The sequence below is a fragment of the Amblyomma mixtum genome, chromosome 5 (genome assembly GCF_055824585.1).
Source record: "Amblyomma mixtum isolate Tamu chromosome 5, ASM5582458v1, whole genome shotgun sequence".
In the NCBI taxonomy this organism is placed as follows: Eukaryota; Metazoa; Arthropoda; class Arachnida; order Ixodida; family Ixodidae; genus Amblyomma; species Amblyomma mixtum.
Window position 1 is genome coordinate 191,166,573 of NC_143016.1, and position 12,440 is coordinate 191,179,012.

Genomic DNA, 12,440 nt, shown 5'->3' on the forward strand with positions numbered 1-12,440 from the left:
GCCCTCCAGGCCTGTCAGGTTATCGCCGGTCAGCAGCGCCTCCCACCGCTCAAAAGACGGGTTTTCCGTCTGTAGTGTTTGGTTTCTCCTCACATCTCCACGAAATGTGGAAGAGTGCAGGGCGGGCCTGGCACTAGGGACAGGTGTGGGTGCATGATGTTAGATGTAGAGGTGTATTCTGTGGAGGTTTGAAAATGTGCTCGTCTCTATCTACCGCCAAGAGGCGGCATCTAGAGTGTATAATTTTCTATGAGGTGGGGGGAAGTGTCTTCTTTGAAGACGCTGAAACTCGAGGCGTTCCTTATACCTAGAAGGCAGAGGAGTAAAAGCGGGCACGGTTTGTGGTCCCGCTCGGTTGGTGATGCCTCGAGCTAGAGCATGTGCCCTCTCATTTCCCTCCAGTCTCTCGTGGCCTGGGGTCCAGGCGATTTGGTGGTGCTTGGTGAGGGCTGTAGTGTACATGAGCCAGCTGATGTGCTTGGTAACTCGGCCTCTCAGGAAGTTTCGACATGCGTCATGCTAGTCTGTTATCACATGAGCGCTTTGGCCTTGAGACTCGTAATGCCAAATGGCAATGGCCACGGCGGTGTCCTCCGCGGCCGCTGGTGTTTTGGCTTTGACAGAAGCAGTGAACAGAGTGGAGAAGCGGTGGTGCACTGCCAACACTGCGTACTTGTCATGGTCCAGGTATGCTGTGGCGTCGACATAAACCACATTCGGAGAATTGCGTCGGCGTAGGATACTCGCGCTCGTCGTCTGCCCGTTCGAACGTCTTTAAGCACATGTGTCGGTATCGGGGCCACGCTGATGTATTTTCTGTGTTGTTTTTCTCACCGTAGGATAGGTCGTCCAGCTTGGGTTGTCTCAAGTCTTAGTGTTTGAGATGCGCAGTTCCGTAAAGGTGTTGAAGATTCCTAGTACGGTAAGACGCTCCGTCGAGATGTTTTTAGAAAAATTTAAAGCCGTCTGGTGAAGCCCCCTTATGATGGTGTCAACTTTCTGCCCTTCTCCCTTTGTTAGCGTATGAAAGGGTAGTCCGTATGTGATTCGGCTAAGTAACAGTGCTTGCACCACCCAAAGAGCGTCTTCTTATCGCATTCCTTGGCGATGCTTGGTAATGCGGCTGATAATCAATCAATCAATCAATCAATCAGTCAATCAATCAATCAATCAATCAATCAATTATTCAGACATGAACTTGTATGCACAGTACACGCCCAAGAGATCAGACAAAAGGAAGAAGCTGCTGGCATTCTTCCTGACGAGGCCTCACCCCGGGTCACACATCAAAGACAGAAGGGTGGTTACATTCATTAAAACTCAACAAGCTCTTTAGTTCAATTTTTACAGTAGTTGAAAGTTAATAAAGGCACATGGGATTACAAAGAGAAAGGAGAAAGAGCAGTAACGCTACAATTCGCAATACAAAAGAAAATATGACAGGAATAAGGCTATCACTGTAAACACTACATATCACAAGTATTTGATGGGTCAGTAGTACGCATAAAGAGCATCTTCATTTTCTTTTTGAAATGACAAGACTGGTCTTACAAGTTTCAGCTTCGTCAATTATGGAAGGATACACACTGCAAACTGCAGAAATTTGGTTATCAATGTGTTGGGTGCCGTAGCTTGTTCGGGCACGACTGGAAATGAAAGAAGTGACTCGTAGACTATAGCTTATGTTTCTGTTCACGTACTTGTTTCTGAAAGATGTGGTGTCCTGCTTTATTTTATGATAAATATGAATGCAATATGATAAGATAAGATAAATATGATAAGACAAGAATTTATTGTGTACAAATCGGTTACATAAATTCAGTATACAGGCGAGGGTCCCAAAGTCAAGCGACTGTCACGGGACCCCCGTGATTTTACCTTTAAGGGTAAAATAAGTGACCATGATGATGTTGAGATAATGCTCGGGATACTTGGTGGTTGGTCACAGGAGAAAAGAAATAGGAAATTTGCTTGACACGAAATAATCCAGTTGTAGGGTTCTGCAGCGTCTTCGCCGTACGTCTTCAATTGCAGATGTCTCTGAGCGTGCGTGGTGACACGGAATTGTTTTCTTTAAACCGCTAATGCACGGCGAATGTATTTTCTCATATACGTATATGCAGTACGTATATGCACGACTATACAGGGTACTTCACGTAACATGAACCAAGGATTAAAAAAAAGTGGCTCACCGGAGCTGGGTGAAACCAACAACATATTGTTTCCCGTATTGTTTCTCGTCGTGTGGCGCTCCTCAGAGTATTTGTTAAATTGCGATTAATTAGTTCATTAGCTAAGATGAATCATGCAAGTTTGCAATTATTCAATTTAGAGTCACATGCGTTAGCTTAAGTTGTAGAGCGGATTAAGAAAGAACTGATCCAGTTTCTTGTAGCAACGTCGATCCTGCGTGACCCTTTTTTCTGGCATGCATTTAAACAAAGCCCGCGAAATAAGAAAAAGAAAAAAAAAAACCCACGTGACTGCGCTCTGCGCTACCATACTCCAGAGCTCCAACCGCGTTTTTAAACTAACGAAACGTGCACGCTGGCCGTGTATCAAGTGAACGGCCGCCGCTCAGTTCGGCAAGCAGCAAAATGATGAAATAATAAAAAACGGAGGCTACCTTTAAATACCCACTTCACTGCTTTCCCTTCGTTCGTTCAATAGAAGCTTCGTCTGAATTAGCTGTTGATGGCCGGCTTATCTCTTGTCGCAGATCGCGGCGCGCCCTTTCCATGTTCACCAAGAATGTGTTGAGGCACTGTCAAGGCAATGCCGAGAGCGGCGTCGGCCGCCCACTTCCAGTAGGTGAGCGCGCACGCTTCGTTCACTCAGGACGCTCTTGGCAGCGCGACAATACGGTAGCGCAAGAGCGCAATCACGTGGTTTTTTTTCTTAATTGGAGGACTTTCTTTAAATGTTAGGGGAAAAAAGGACCACTTAGAAGATACGTTGCTACAAAAAACTGGATCGGTTGTTTTGTAACCCCCTCTAGAGCTTAAAGAAACGCACTCCTCCCAAAAGCGCATATTATAAATTTTGCGCGACTAATCTGAGCTATGACATGTTTACGCAAAAGGCGTACTGGCGCTAAAAAACGGAGACAACACACACAACAGGACAGGACTGGCGCCAACTTCCAACTGGGTTTATTCGCAGAAAAACCACTCCGTTTTTTGTTGTCTCTTGTTGTCTCCGTTTTTTAGCGCCAGTACGCCTTTTGCGTAAACATATCATGCTACAACCAACTAGCTCAAATCAAAGTATTGCTGGAATCTGAGCTGATGCGGAATTAAAAAATACTCTGAGGGGCGCCACATGACGGGAAACAACACGCATTTGCTTCACACCAGTTCCGGGGCGGCGCCATTTTGTTTAAATCCTGGTAACCTTGCAACTGGAGCGAGATTGTGCTCCTCTTGGCGCAGAGGAGGACCGCGTGGCCCGGGAGCTGCGTCGGCAGGTGCGCGTGCTGTGCTGGGTGATGACGCAGCCGCGCAACCACGCCAAGAAGGCGCGCCACGTGAAGGCCACCTGGGGCCGCCGCTGCAACACGCTGCTCTTCATGAGCTCCCAGCCGGACGCCCAGCTGCCCGCGGTGGCGCTCAACGTGACCGAGTCCCGGAATCACCTGTGGGCCAAGACCAAGGCGGCCTTCGACTACGTGGCACGCCGCCACCTGCACGACCACGACTGGTTCCTCAAGGCGGACGACGACACGTACGTGGTGGTGGAGAACCTGCGCTACTTCCTGCGCGACAAGAACGCCTCGGAGGCCGTCTACTACGGCTGCCGCTTCAAGCCGTACGTCAAGCAGGGCTACATGAGCGGCGGCGCGGGCTACGTGCTCAGCCGCGAGGCCCTCGGTCGGCTGGCTCGCCGGCGACCGCAGGACGGCTGCCGGGCCGACGCCGGCGGCGCCGAGGACGTCGAGATGGGCCGCTGCCTCCAGAAGCTGGGGGTGGCCGCCGGGGACACGCGCGACGCGGCCGGCAGGGGCCGCTTCTTCCCGCTTGTGCCCGAGAGCCACCTCATACCGGGACAGATGCCCGCGGACTTCTGGCTCTGGTCGTACGCGTACTACCCCATCAGGGAGGTTCGTACGCCCCTCTTTTCACTCTGCATAAACAAAGGTCAATGCACGTTACCCGTCATCCGGAGCCCTTCACTACTCTCGTAGCCTGAGTGGCTGTGGGACGTTAGACACCCATAAACCGTAAGCAACGGTGCAGTGGGAGCTCTTTAGCTGACACTTATGTACCCTTTCCGCGCATTTAGCCGTTGGGTGTCTCTTTGAAGCCTGCTTTGTGGCAGGCTGCTCACCGGCCTACTGGGTGATGGGCAAGCTGCCTTCAGGGAAGGTGATCACTACATTTCGCATCGTGGAACGTTAACGCCAAACACAGTTTTGCGATAGTAGGTGGCGACGTTTCGGCTTCCATACGTGAGCCTTGTCAATTGCGAAGTAAGCTTAAGAAGCGCCGTTTACGTCTCAATAGCATACGTAGGCGGGAGATTACCTTCGTTGCGATTAAGGGCGACTGAATCACCAGTGACTCAAGGTGTTGCCGTGAAAGGCTGTTTCTTTCCTTGTGGATGACGGAGGCTCTTCCCAGCAGATATGATGTATTGCCTATACGGTGTGCTCAACAAGCGCGCAGTGTTTTCCGCGTCCTTCGTGTGGTCTTTTAAACAGCTTTCAATATTCACGCTCTCATCTATGTAAACATGGTCGCACCCAGCTCAGGAAATCTTCTACACGACGCCTGGAAATATTATATTTCTTAGTTTGCCTTTCACGTTCTCCAGCTTGCGGGCGGGAACGTGGCTAACGGGCATGCCGCATGCGCGCAAGACACTTCCCAACGCTTCATATATCCCAGGTACCGAAGTTATGGTGGCACGTGATCAACGGCGTCTACAAAATTCTGATCCGAAGCAGATTGAGGTATTGAGCAGATGTCGGGCTCGCTGAATGAGCGAAGCCGCAACAGCGCGTTTGTGGGTGCTCAGCGCTGAAATGAAGGTACCTGCCAGTGTATCTTTCCTGAAAAGCCCGAACGAAAGGTGGCCGTGATGATCCACGTCCAGAAAAAGGAGTCGGTTGTTAACTGCCTCCTCGACAGGAAACTCAAAAGCCTCTTCCGTGCTGTTTAGGTGGTCTGTGAAGGCAGCAATGCGTAATTCTTGATCATCAGTATATCGCGGGAACACCATAGATCGAGGATTGAATGAAGCCAGAGGCCGGTTTTCTATGGCTTCCATGGTCAGGTTGCCGGCCGTGGGAAAATGGACGCACCCATTGTAGTTGCGTGCACCTGCTTGTAGAACGTGCCGCGAAAGACGAGTTATGCGTTTTCGAGGCAAAATTTCAAAAGCCGCACCAGGTATAGGTTTTCTTTCACTGAACTTCTCATCGGACTTAAGAGCAGCCGCGCATACTTGCACCGCGACATCCACTGAGCTCATGGTGAGAAGGGATTTGATGTATGTACGACAGCGCTGTATCGTCTTGCCTCTCTTTGTCCGTGTCTTACGAGTGCCCTGTGTTTTTCCCCCAAGTTGATGTCGAAAGCCACCGTGAAGTCGTCGTCTTCCACCGTGACGTCGCGCACCTCTTCAGTGAACTCGTATGAGTTTCCTTCCCCAACCCCGCGATATATGCCCGCATATACCCTGGGGTCTACTCCCCTTCCTGTCAACTATGTGGGCAACATGCCACTCTATCCCACATACTCTAGGCTTGCTCTCGGGACTCCCCTCCTCGAGGTTTGCAGCTCTGGAATCCAGACCAGTGGGAGGCCGCATTGCTCAGTTCCGACTCGGACACACAGATCCGGGTTGTGACAAGGGCCCTAGAAGTCGCCGAACGCCACGGGCTCATGGCCACTTGATGGGGCTGTAACCCCACACCGTCAGCTACATTTGTCGGCGAAAATAAAGTTTATCCTCCTCCTCCTCGTACTAAAGTAGATCCTTTGCCATGTGCCGGCGCAGATACATGGTGAAGGTGGTCCGATAGCCGGCAGAGTGGGGAACGGGTAAAATTTACTATCGGTCGCATAGGGACACCTGTTCTGCGGATTTCTGGCAGGCCATAAAAAGCAGGTGCGTAGCCGCTGTGGCAAAGGAGCCTATGGTACAATGAGGGCGGCAGAAAGTCAGGTGGACGGAGGAGGTGAAGTTTGCAGGGATACGGCGGCCGCTGCTGACAAAGAACAGGGTTAATTGGAGATACATGGCAGAGGCCTTTGCCCTGCATTGGGCGTAGTCAGGTTGATGGTGATGATGATAGTGAGAGCACTTTAATTATAAATCCGACTTTACTGCTGGAAGGAGTAGAGATTTTTCAGTCACAGCGTGTACACTGCCTGTCGCTCACTTCCGCAAAACACGCTGCAAGCGTAAGGGAAGGTGCCCAGATGTGCTAATTACGCTGGGTAGTAATCACACACACACAGACACGCACACAGCTGCTAAAGTTCTAAAATAGCGCGACAGCAAAGGGCAGGTGCGCAGCAAGCCCTAGCTAAGGCAGCTCAGCACCTGTCACCCAGGATGGTCGACCTCTGCAACTCCCTGCTCCGTTTACTTAATTGGGTAGTGCTCGTTAGGTAACAGCGTAAAGAAGATTGCCAGGGAAAATTCGATCAGGCGTTTATTTCAATTCCACAGCGTGCGGGGTTCACGTGGTGGTGATTATTTTCCAGAAATGATCGTAACCACGCTGTCTGCATGCCCCGCTTGTTTATAACGTCGACACCTGATCAGGGTCGTTCAGTGCACGTTATAATAGAGGACCGGCGACCTTTCTTCAGTGGGTGTGAATTGACTGTGCTGTTCACATGAAAGGAGTAACTTAATGAACACTATGGCACGATAAATTACTAAACGACCTAGCAAGAAGTCTGTCTAGTTACTGTTTTGTGTCCTTGCCTGTGTTTGTTTACATGCTACAACTTACCATTGCGCTTTCTCTCAATTTGGCCATGTGCAGGATATGAAGTTTCAAAAGGAATTTTAGAGAGCAAAGTGGCTCATACGTATTGCCACGTATCATTGTAGTGTTTGTTCATTCACGCTCAAGGCTGCAGGAAAGGGTGTTATCATTTTTGTTCGTGACGCGAGAAGCGACCAGTCTAATCTCGATTGATCGCAGCCATGAAAGGCTGCATCTAGGTTTTTCCAGATTACTGTAAATGATCTTGTTCTGCTATCTGGAAGTTTCTTTGCCGGCTTTAAATTGAGCGATGCCGCGAGCGGCGGGCATTCGTAGTTCGACGACCGACGAGCACGTTTGTTGCTTACGCCGCCGCCGAGTGATTCAGTTATTTTGCGGGCGCAAGTCAGCCCAAATAAAGAGCTTCGTTTCCAAGACTGGCTGGTGTCTTCCTGACCACTGGACTGCCGTCACTACAACGTGACAGTATATTCCAGATACTGGCGTTGACCACTCTGTGGCCTTGTGTTTCAATTAAGGTACAAGGAATAACAAGGGCTTATTGAATTGTGTTACTGGTCACACTCTGTACATCAGAACACATGTGCAATAGCATGCTTCCAGGGCTCTCCTTGTTCTCATTTGGCTCTCTCCTGTGCAGGGCATGGATTGCTGCAGCGATACAGCCATCTCATTCCACTATGTCAGCCCCAACATGATGTATGTCATGGAGTATCTTGTTTACCACCTGCGGCCGTATGGAATAGACACCAGTCTACGTCCCAAGTCGTCAACCAGCCAGAGCCCTCCCAACAGGACTAGTGTGCCCTGAAGTGTAGGAGCTTCTGAGCGCTGTGCATAATCTGCCCAATGACACTTATGAACCAATCGTGCTGCGGACAGCATGAGGTCCTCTGCATCTGAACTGGCTTCTGCTGCCACCGTGATGCCGTGGTTGCTGTACATGATGTGTGGACTAACTCATATGCTGCGCCATGATTTTGCTGCAGTGAGATGGCTATCAGTTTCCTGGATTCTAGATGTGGCATCTTTCGGTGCTCGTTATTGCCTTGTTAAGCCAACGGTCGTGGCAGGTGGATCTTTAGTGCGACATATGACATAGAATAAGCGAAGAAAAATTTAGGGGGGGGGGGGGGGGGAGGTTTCAGGGCATTCTGACAGGCATGGAGGAAAAAAAAAACTAGGAGGGAGTGTGACGTCATAATCTTGAAGCCTAGTCATAAAAAAGTACAATGGAAAGCATTATGGGAAATAGGCCCTCACGTGACAAGGCAGCGGTAGTTCCTAGCAGGATTTCGATTTCGGTTTCGCTTTTTCGTTGCGTGGCGCTGCGTTTCTGCGCTACATCGGAACATGGACGTTCACTAAAAAGTACCGCGATCCAAGCTGGTTGGTAGTCTGGTAACTGTGGAGGGCCTATTCCCAAGAGTCTGTGCGCAAAAGGGCCCTCGGCGGCGGCGTCAGAGGAGGATGGCTGGCAGAGGCTGAGCGCGTGACGTCACGCTCCCTCCAGTTTTTTTTTCCTCCATGCTGACAGGCCCCAAATGGTGTTATTCAATCCAGACTCACAACGTTACTTCTGTCTCACACCTCCTTCAGATGTTTTTCATTATACCGCCATGGTACGTACTACTGCAAGTACAAGTTTGAAATTGCATACCACTGTGCATATGCAGCGGTGGCTGAATGGCTTGGGCTACCAAATATGCCCATGCTTTTATTACTGATGACTATGAATGTTCGTACCTTTTTTACGTTTTATCTGGTTACGTTTGGATTCTCTCGAAAAGGCTTGTGGCACTGAGAAATTCAAAATCAGGACGGCAGGAGTTTTTAGACAGTCTTGGACAGTAAGTTTGAGGCGTTCATAAGGAAACCATTGCAACCATTTTATAGTCGTGAATGAAGGCATGTGAAAACTTGCTGATAGGACGGAGTTGTAGCCGTCACGGCTATATTAAAACTATGTCCACATTAGTGCAGTCACTGCAAGCAACTTGTCGTGCTCCAGATACTTTGTTGTATTGGTCTGCTCTTTACACATGGAATGAAGGAACTCTGCAATGGTTAAAGTTTTTCACTGATAGTAAGCATGAACGCTGGAAATGATTCCATTACAACTTTTCTTCAGACTTCATTACTGAATATCATAACTGTTAACAGTGAAATTAAGGACCCTAAATAACAGGAGGCACGTAGCTGTTAAATGAAGTGTGTTTTGAGATGGCACACTGAAGACCTGACTATGCAGGATCGGCTTATGTTCAGAGCGATGAAAAACTTGGATGTGTGAATTTGCGCTTCTAAGTAAGAAATTCACCCAGTTCAGCATATTAGTGTAAGGGTTAGAAAACTTAGCACCTCAGATCATATTAGCAATAAAGATTGTGTGCAGCTGTTATGAGATTACCCGGGTTGATTGTAATAGCCAGGCTGTTGCTTATTGCTAATAATCATCATGGCTGGACGCAAAGCAACTACGCCTGCACTGTCTTCAGCTTGTACCTCTTATTAGCCTAATTACCATAGCTGCCACCCTTTCGTTATTAATATAGAACTCCTCTAAGTTGCTCATATCAACGAAAAGGTGCAAAGACCACAGCACTATATTTGCAGCACTTGGCCACGTCTTTTTCAGGCACCCTGAGCGCCATGCGAGGGCTGATTTTTTCCTATTCTTCTTAAGATATAACAGGCCCAGGACTACCTTCTTCTGCAAAGTAGCGTATAGTATGTCTGTTGTTGTCTATCAGGAGTCTTAGACAAGTGTTTGTGCTGGATTGTGGCTGTTACTTATGTCACGTGCATTTTCCTAACACATTCGCTGACTCGCGAGATTAACGCATGGCCCGACTTTTTGCATGCACATGGCGTACAAGCATGGGCAAATTACTATAGCGCGCTCGCTAAGTGTTCTGTAAGGTTAAAACAGCCCTAGTCATGCCAGATGTGCCAATTGCCATGTCTGACCAAACCTTCTCATGAGCCCGAGTCCTGCATGTGAGCGTTGTGAAAATGCATGACTTGAAGATTTCAGTGTTCCTGAAGGTCCAGAAAGGCATTCAGTCGGCTTATTTTGTTGCATAATTATTTACAACGTGCAGATAGAGGAAGCGGTGTTATTTGCATTGCAGGGCAATGTGTAACCTGCGCAAGCTTTCCTTGTGTGCCATGGAAAAAAAGTGGTTTCAAAACCATGAATTACTTGTGATCACCAGTTTGGTAGCTTGGATGCTGTGAACATTCCGGAGTTTTTGACGTGTCTAGATACCTTCTGACAGAAATGTAGTCATACCTGTGTGGTGTCTTTGAGGTCCTTGTACTGTGGCTCGTAGTACTTATGCTGAACGTCGAACGTGCATGGTTTCTATTTTGATGTGTTTGTGAATGCTCCGTAAATGTTAAGCGCAGAGGGCATTATATCATCACGTTGCCGGTGGCAATACATAGGCTGTCTTTTATCTGGAGCTTCAGAGCGTGTTCACGAGGAGTAGGGCAGAGAAACGGAACTGGCACCACGTGGCATTCCTCCCCTCCTAAAGAATAAAGCATACATGAATGATAGACCCTGGTTTGGTCCAATATTGACGAGAGGATGATAGACGCGGCACTGTCAATGCTGAAAAAAAGGCATCGTTGTGTGTTAACACGCACTGAAATACTGTTTGATTCGCGAAACGTGGACAGCTTGGAAGCAGGGCGACACGCGGCTGCCCTGGGCCATCCGGGCCCACCTTGTAATTGGCGTCCCTGACGAGCCAGATTTTCTAAGGTCCAAAATAACGGCTAAGTAGATTTTCAGCCAAACATTTGTAGCCCACTGTGGTCCACACGCAAACATGGCCACATGGGCTGTAGAAGACCTGCGGCGAAGGTTGCAGTGGAACAGATGTTCAACTGTCGAGTCTTGGTGAGCCGCTACGGCAAAAGAGTGTCTTTAGTACAATGACCAACATTCCACTACTATAGTGTTTTGCACTAATTGGGAAATTGTACTCTTTTGTGCTGGGGCAAATTTAAAGGCAGGGCCTACCTACTACCACCTGAGTAAAAAATTTGGTTGGGGAAGCTGCGCATATTTTTTTGTTGAAGGGAGTAAGAAATACGACCGCCGGCCCCGCCGAGGGATGTATTTCAATCCGCCACGGATCTTCTGCCTGTGACGGGCCACACTTCGAGCACATTTAAAGCCTATGCATAATCTCAAGAAGCAACCGCTGCTCGCAATTGGAGGCACACAATTAGTTATTGCGGGACATACAGGGCGACGTTTTTTGCAGTTTACAGATTTTTATTTTAAAATCTTGACAGATGCGTTGGTGCGATCTGTGCTGTCGAATTATACAGCAAGGCGTATGTTATGCTTCTGATGGTGACCAATAATAATTAGACGAATAATTAATACACACTAACTAATAACCTCGTTAAGTTTTTATTTTAGGGCCGAGGTTATACTGTGAAACTGAATGTCGTCGTTTTTTGCATAAAACAGCGCAGTAGATGGCACCAAGAAAAGACGCAAACAAAGGCGCTCACTGTCAACCGAAAAATTTATTGCAGTGGTGGCAATATGTAGAAACCCATATCTCGCCCACATGATAAAAACATGAAAACATTAAAATAGGTGATAAGTTTCTTCACTTTCAGCCATCGAGAAATCTGATTTCTTTTCAAGTTAATAGAACGAGTGCTGACGCACTTCTCTCCTCGTTGATGAATGGCATACGCTTCAACTATTTCGCGTTCAAGCTGGTTCTTGTAGCGTTTAAGAACCTTTGTCCCCTCCAAAGTGGCAGTGCACTGGCAAGTCTTCACGTGTTCAGGTAAGCCCTTTCTTGTGCTTTCTTTAATATCTCTATCATGCTCTCTGACCCTGTCATTCAAACAGCGTCCAGTTTGTCCAATATTTGATGATGCACATGATAGTGGAATCTCGTAGACGACTTCCTTTGTACAATAAACGAAAGCTTTTTCGTGTTTCCACACTGGTTTGGCAACGTACCTACTCGGTTGACCAGCTTGTAAAGTTTTTCCAAGGAGTACTTGAAGATGGGCTTGTTGGTGCATATTCGTGAAAGACATGAGAGCGCAAAACGGGGACACGGACGAGGAAGGGAACAGGACGAGCGCTGCACTTTCAACAGGATTTATTCAGGGAAGAACGTTTAAATAGCCTTTGCCCTTATTTATGCTCTTGATCGCAGACAATCGCCGCTCACAGATACGCATCAAGAAACAGCATTTCACTGTGGCGAAGAAAAACTGACGTGTCACTAATACAACTATCACCTCGCTTCTTGATATAGAAGGCTTCCACAAGCTCACGTTCAGTCCTATCTCGGCTTTTCAATAGCACTTTGCAGTCAGATAGTCGAGGCTTGCAGGCTACACGCCTCTCTTTCGAGCAGGCTTGGCAGTGGTCTGGAAGATGTCCTCTCTTGTTGAATGAATTCTTGTTTTCAAGCAGGCGCTCGTT

The 12,440-nt window shown here is 48.2% G+C and overlaps 1 protein-coding gene across 17 annotated transcripts in view; it reads left to right on the top strand.

Annotated features, from left to right (window-relative positions):
• The window catches only part of LOC149345259 (glycoprotein-N-acetylgalactosamine 3-beta-galactosyltransferase 1-like), a 229,092-nt gene extending 218,564 nt beyond the window's left edge, over positions 1–10,528 (top strand). For all 17 annotated transcript variants that reach the window (XM_089546531.1, XM_089546533.1, XM_089546540.1 and 14 more), the window contains 2 exons: positions 3,432–4,099; positions 7,605–10,528. In XM_089546531.1, coding sequence (XP_089402657.1) covers positions 3,432–4,099; positions 7,605–7,775 — 839 coding nt within the window. In that variant the 3' untranslated portion in view covers positions 7,776–10,528. The remainder of the gene's footprint in view (positions 1–3,431; positions 4,100–7,604) is intronic.
• The last annotated feature ends 1,912 nt before the right edge of the window (positions 10,529–12,440 follow it).